Below are 6,783 nucleotides of genomic sequence, written 5' to 3'. Positions count from 1 at the left end.
GGAGGCGGTTATGTTCATCCGCATCAAATATCTTTTCAACGCACCCACATATTCTGGAGTTAAAAAAAAAAAAAAAAAAACCACCACATATTAAAAACAACAAAAATTATAATAACCCCGAAGTTTTTAACAAAAAAAAATAAATACCGGGTCTACACAATTTTTCCCCATTGCCCCCATTCCCGAGGGGGGGCACACAAGGTGGGAAGAAGGGGAATATCGCGGCGAGGCCCTCTGTTTCCTTTATTACGCCCACAAAGCGAAAAGGGGGGTTTTTTATTCACAGGGGGTCTTAAATTGTCGGTAACCCCCACAGGTTTTTCCCCAACCCCCGAACCATTGTAAAAACCGCCGGCCCAAGGAAGCCCGCGTTAATCCAACTCCCCATTAAGGGCGGAATGGGGTACCCGGGCCCCCCCCCCGGAGGTTGACCGGGTATCGTTAAGCTTTATAATAAACCAGGGTATACCCCCTTTTTAATAGTATAAATTCTTTTATAATAATATCCTAGTAAAATTTATAAGAAAAATTCCTTTTATATTTAACCTATAGATTAAAACTAGAAGCTTTTTAACTATTTCTATAAGGTAAAAAATTTAAAAAAAGTATTTTTTATAGCAGGATTAAATAAAAGAACTATATAATAAATTTATAATTCCAGCTTTAAATTTATATAATAAAGAATAATTAAATATAATAAATTAAAAAAAAATTAAAAGACTAATTCTTTAAGAAGGAGATATAATTTACCTACTTTAATATACTTAAAATAATAAATAAGTAAATATTAAAATAAATAGGCTAAGTAATAAGCTTAATTTTAAAAAAACTTAAACCTTATAAGGTTTTAAAGTAAATTAAAGAAGTTAATTATAAACTTAATCTTTTAGTATAAGAAAAATAATAAGAATAATTAATATACTTAATTTTTTATATATTACTATTTAAAAAAGTAATAGTTAATCTAGATATAAGTAAAATTATTTATAATAAAATTATAATAAAAGGTAAAGAACTTAAATATAAAGTTAAATAAATACTTTAAATTAAATTTAATAAAAATACTTAATAGCTAAAATACTTTATAAAATAAAAAAATTATAATAATACTAATAATATATAAGAATTTATTAAAAATCTTAAACACTTAAAGACCTTAGTTAATAAGTTTTATTAATAGTTAAACTTATAAAAGTTAATAGTAAAGGATTTAATAAAAACTAATCCTAATTAATAAAGTTAATAAAAGAAACTAAAATATTAAAATTAGTTAGGTTAAGTATAATTATTTCTACTTAATAAGCAGCTGCTACTGCTTTATACTTTACCTTTTTTATATATTCTAACTCTTTTAAATTATTAATCTTATAAGTAATAGCCTTTTATATTTTTTTAGCCTATTCCTTTTTTTATATATAAAGATATTTAATATATACACCTGCTTTAAGCTAGGCTTTTTTAGCCTGCTTTAGCTTAAAATTAAAATTAGTACTTTTATTAGCTATATAATAAAATTAAAATATAAATAAATTAAAAGCCTTATAGCTAGGCTACTAAAAATAAATATAGCTTAAATAATAAAAAGAATTAGCTTTTAATATAAAATACTAGTAACTATATTTCTTATAGTATTAGCAGGGTTTTATAATTAATAGCTTAAGTAAAATTAACTGCTTTAAGGCATACTGCTAAAGTACTTAAAAAAACTTAAAATATTTATACTTACTGCTAACTATTTTAGTTAATATATAAAGAAAAGGATATATAAATAAAGAATACTTATAAAAAAGTAAGGGAATTATAGGTTTTAATAATATAAATAAGGTCTTAAAAATAAAACTAATAAAAAGGGGATATTATATTATAACCTAGCCTTATAATTATAATAATAAGCTACCTTTAATAAGCAGTACTAAATAAATATTAAACTATTTAGCTAATTAAAAGCTACTTAATAAAATTAACTATTAAGTATATTAAAAATAACTTAATAAACTTAATAATTAAGTATATTAAGGATATTAAAATAACTAAATATATAAGTTATATTTATATTACTTATTTAAATAGTTTAAATAGCTAGTTATTATTACTTAATAGTATTTATAATATAAATAAATTAAAATCTAGATATTTATTATATAAGTATATTAACTAGCTATATAACTATATATGCCTTAAGTATTAACTTAACTCTTTATTAATATAAACCTAAATAGCCCTCTTATTAAAGCTATTTACTTAAATAGTTTATTCCTTAGGAAATAGTATTCTTACTAACTATAAGAACCTGGTTTATTATATAGAAGTTATATAATAAAGGGTTAAGATATTAATAGACCTTTATGCCTATATAATAGAATTTATAATATATTACTAAAACTAAGTTTAAAAGCTATAATATACTTTTATAACTAGGTTTTTTTATATTAAGATAGTATTAAATTTATAATATATTAGTAATTTATTATAAATATATTACTAATATATTATACTTATATTATTTTAAGGCTATTATTATTAAGCTTTAGTAAGCTAATTTAAAAATATTAAATAAGCTATGCCTAATTTTAATATAATTAGCCACTTAGGTATATATATTAAGTATATAATCTTATTTACTATAATAGTATTAACTTATTAACTATAGTAATTAAACTAAACTAGATTAAATAATAATAAAATATAGTTTAATACCTTTATTTTACTAAGTAGCTTTAAAAAGCTATTAGGTTATTAAGATTCTTATATAATATATTAGTAATTTATTACTAATAAATAGTAAATATATTTTACTTATATAATAGCTTTTTCTTATTATTATTATAATAAAAAGCCTTAAAAGCTAAATATTAAGTAAAATTTTAAACTTATTATTATTAAAAAAAGGACTAGCAGAAGCTTAAGATAAATTTATTATAAATATATTTATAATATATTTATAATAAACTTATAGGATTTTATAAAGGATATATTTATTTTAGCTTTAGTATTATATTAAAGAGGTATTTAATTTTAGTATAAAAGCTAATATAACTTATGCTTTACTTTTTAAAAATTTTAGCTAATTAAATTATAAGAAGTATAGGTTATATAAGGTTTTTTAATATAGTAAAAAATTTAGAAAAGTGGAGCATGGGTTATGTCAGACCAGGGTGCATAGGTTATCTGAGGTAGCACCTCATGTACTACCTCCTACCACTACTAATCGCAGGTAGGTACCTAACTTCAAGGGCGCCTCTTCTCTCTTAACGTACTGTTACGGCTGCTGGATTTATCCTGCTCAGCTTCGCCACGCCACAGGGCAAGGAGGAGAAGAAAAAGCAAAGAGGAGACGAGACTGACGCGGCAGACCAGCAGCGGATATAGTCAGTCTTGCCTGCTGTTAGCAGCGGCATGGTGGTCAGGTCAGGTAGGTCCTTGGGCGAGGGGTGAGACTGGAATCCCGCTGACTTGACTGCTTCGTGCCCTCGTACAGTACGGCTACCGCATAACATCCAAGGTCTTGTGGTTCAAGGGGAAGATCTCCGGGCGCTTCTGCTAGGCCGCTTTGGTCGTCGGCAACGACTGTGATTCGACAGCCACGTACGAAGCACGAAGCGCTGTGCCCACCTGATTGGCCGGGGCTCCCAGGTTCGGGTGCTAAGGGCGGCTTGGGAGAGCACAGGAGAAGTGGCATGGACGAGAGCGACACCCATCAACCCATCCACGGCATCGCGCGAACTGGTCCCAGAGGCTTGGGATGGCCGAGCGTCCCTAGCTCGCTGACAAGTCACCGGTGCATGGAGCGAGATGGAGATGCTGGGACGCGACAGGCGGCGTGGTTGGACCGGGCCCTGTTAAGCTTCGTCCCGGTCGGTGATTCAGGTCATTAGCCTCGGCCTCGAGCTCCCAAAAACCCAGAAAACAGGTCACGATGGATAGTCTTGTTGTTGCTCTCTTCCCACTCGGCTGGCACTTACCGTTCGCGTGGTTTTGCGTGTGCCATCGGCTACAAGTACGACAGGTACATACGAGTACGGCGAGGGGGTTGGATCCCAAAAACCGGAGAATGACGCGATACCCTCGCCTTGTCCCAGAGCTTCATGCTGGCCCGGCCATGGATTCCAAGAGCGGAGCCAAAAGGGACAACACACATGTGGCGGTCGAGAGAATCCAGCGGCGCTATTGCGAGTCCCTGCTCGGCGCTGAATTCAGGCGACGTTGAATACGGACAGACGTGCAGAACAGGAGATGCGGTGAAATTGCAGCTTCACCTGGCTGATGCTCTTGAAATGATGGACCAGATCAAGAAGCTACCCAAGCAATATTACCTAGGCGACGGAGTCTGTCCAGCGTTTCTTGACGCGCAAATCGCTGCCACTTTCGTCCAACGAAGATCTGGGGTGGCTTGCACATGGAGCTGGGGGGGAGGCTCGTCAGTAAGCATCACGATCTGGCATGTCGCACGAAATTCTGAAAGTGTTACAGGGCACAACTGCTGAGGTGGATAGACATACTAAACGCCCTCATAAACTCGGCCTCCATGTCCGCAGACGCCAGACCTCGGCCAGCTTTCCAATTAACCTTCTCTCAGCTCCCCCGTTCTGCCGCTTCTAAAACATCACAGCGATCCAAACACAACCCATCTGGATGACTTCCATATGCTCGATGCACGATACAGCGTCTAACAGCGCTTCTCGCCGCCGCTCCCGCCCAACACAATCCAATCGTGATGCGATGGAGTCTCCACGATCTGGCACGTTCTCGGGATGCATTGATGCGCGCGCATCAGCTCTGCGGATACCACCTTGGGTCCTCGGTTTCAGCGAAAGGATCTCCGACCCCAGACAGCTCTGGGTTCAGGTCTTCCAACGCCACTGCTTTGCCTCAGATTGACATCGAGCTCTGGCAGCACTTACTGCCAAACCTGCCCCGCGATGGAACCGTAGCAACAGCCGCCGGCCTCATGACGGGAACAGACGCCGTACGAAGCAGCCTTGATAACGCTCCCGCCGTCCTTCTGATTGACTGACCTCTGCTCGATAACCCCCCAAGGCGTCCTGGTCAGTTTTTGATAGGCCAAGCATGAGCGCGCTTGTTCTAAGGCGCCAGCACAGCGCCGGCCTGCTTTCATCCAGCCTCTCTGCGGGAAGTACTGCAGACTATTTGCTGCGGCCATCTCATGCGGCCAGCCGACGCTTGAGAAGCAAAGGACTTTCGTTGGGTGGCAGCCAGGGCTTTTCTACCCAGACGTACTTGTAAGCAGCGTCTCGACAGCTCGAAGCATCCACCACCGCTTCTCACCCCAGCCTAAGCGCCGCCGCTCTGCATACCTGCATGCATGCGTGAAAAGGGAAGGGAAGAGTGAGCCGCCAGATCCTTCTCGCGCTTCATTGGCTTCGTACGCTAACGAGCAGTAGGCGCATCCGAGGCCCAGCGACCCGACGATGTTGAAGTTGTTCAATGTGCTCACATCATACCTCATGCTTGAGAGGCGTGAGAAGCATGGTAAACATGATAACCCGCGACTCCTGGCTCTAGTGTGGCGGCGGGATGCGGTTCGACTCTTCGCTGTCCACTCTGAACGCTCTTCAAGTCGGGCAAATGTCGCAGAAACCATGTCGGCCTTTGACTTGGAGACTGTCGTTGGTCCTCAACATGTCCAACCAACATGCATCGCAAGCGGCTCCGCCAAATCACCGCTTTGATGCCGCATGCAGCAAAGTCGACTTCGTGTGGATCTGCAATTACTACCTATAACACGAAGCATCCCGGCATCTTGCGGCTCTGCTTGCTCCCATGCACGTTCAATGCGTTCGGCCTTTGTCCTTGGTCTTGGGCACCGCTGCGTTGCTCGTCTTTGCCATGAGACCGTGCATGCACTTGGCTCTACATTCTCAAATGAGGATGCAAGCCGCCATCCTCCTCGTCCATTCTCAGAAGAGCGGGCATCGATGTCATTCGCTCGGCGACGCCCCCCCTTTATCGACTTCCATTCCTTCCCGCCATACTCGATCCTCTAGCTGATGGCCACGACATCATGCCAATATCTATCCTGGCCTAGGCGGGACAATGGTGTGCCTAAGCCTCCGTAACACCCGCCGCAGACATGAGGGGGCGCCTCTACGTTCACTTACTACTACGTCTTCGGCTTCGGGCTCCTTCTTTCATGTCCACTGCACCTCGGCGTGAGGGACTGCGTACGACTACGCTTGGGTGTTGTAACGCCTTCGAGCCATGCCTAAAGAACGTGCTGTCGTACGGCTTCGTTGAACACATGCTAGGAGTTGAGCGTCCTCCTTGTACTGAATCCTCTCTATTCTTCCTGGCCCTTTTTTCAAGCATGTTATCCAAGCTTCGAAGGGTCAGGGCAGTGAGCTGTACATAGCCGGGCAGCTTCCGAAAGAACGAACCCGCCCCCAACTTGATCTATTTGCCACCCTCAAAGACCTCCCTGTTAGTGACGGCGGCGCCAGAAACAGTTGAGATACCGGGCATATACTAGGCTTTGGCAAGGTGTTCGACCCTTGCAGTAAGTAGGCACTCTATACTGTCGATCTAACGATGTCGGTGAATCGTCTGCACCAACGAGGCGAGGCCATTGACCTTCCAGGCACTTCCCAGACTTTCTTACTCGATTCACCCTCCTGTCTGTTTCGCCCCGCCAATTCTCTGCGGTCTTATCCAGCCGCGACTATTTGGCCATTGGGCAATTGCCATGGCATAGCAGGGTGACGTGATACCATGGCAGACTGGGACTTGATGGAGCATCACCTTGCAGGCTGCACATGCGAAGGCTTC

The 6,783-nt window shown here is 39.6% G+C and overlaps 1 protein-coding gene across 1 annotated transcript; it reads right to left on the bottom strand.

Moving 5' to 3' along the window:
* Positions 1-3,060: 3,060 nt before the first annotated feature.
* TRIREDRAFT_112631 (uncharacterized protein) lies at positions 3,061-5,602 on the bottom strand (the record flags this gene model as incomplete). Its single annotated transcript, XM_006969898.1, has 5 exons — positions 3,061-3,064; positions 3,477-3,567; positions 3,963-3,991; positions 4,902-5,196; positions 5,239-5,602. The coding sequence occupies 5 exons, from the start codon at positions 5,600-5,602 to the stop codon at positions 3,061-3,063; spliced, it is 783 nt and encodes a 260-aa protein (XP_006969960.1).
* Positions 5,603-6,783: the final 1,181 nt, after the last annotated feature.

The sequence above is a fragment of the Trichoderma reesei genome, assembly GCF_000167675.1.
Source record: "Trichoderma reesei QM6a unplaced genomic scaffold TRIREscaffold_49, whole genome shotgun sequence".
Taxonomy (NCBI): domain Eukaryota; kingdom Fungi; phylum Ascomycota; class Sordariomycetes; order Hypocreales; family Hypocreaceae; genus Trichoderma; species Trichoderma reesei.
The sequence above is the reverse complement of the archived record's forward strand: the minus strand, read 5'-3'. Positions and strand labels throughout refer to the sequence as shown.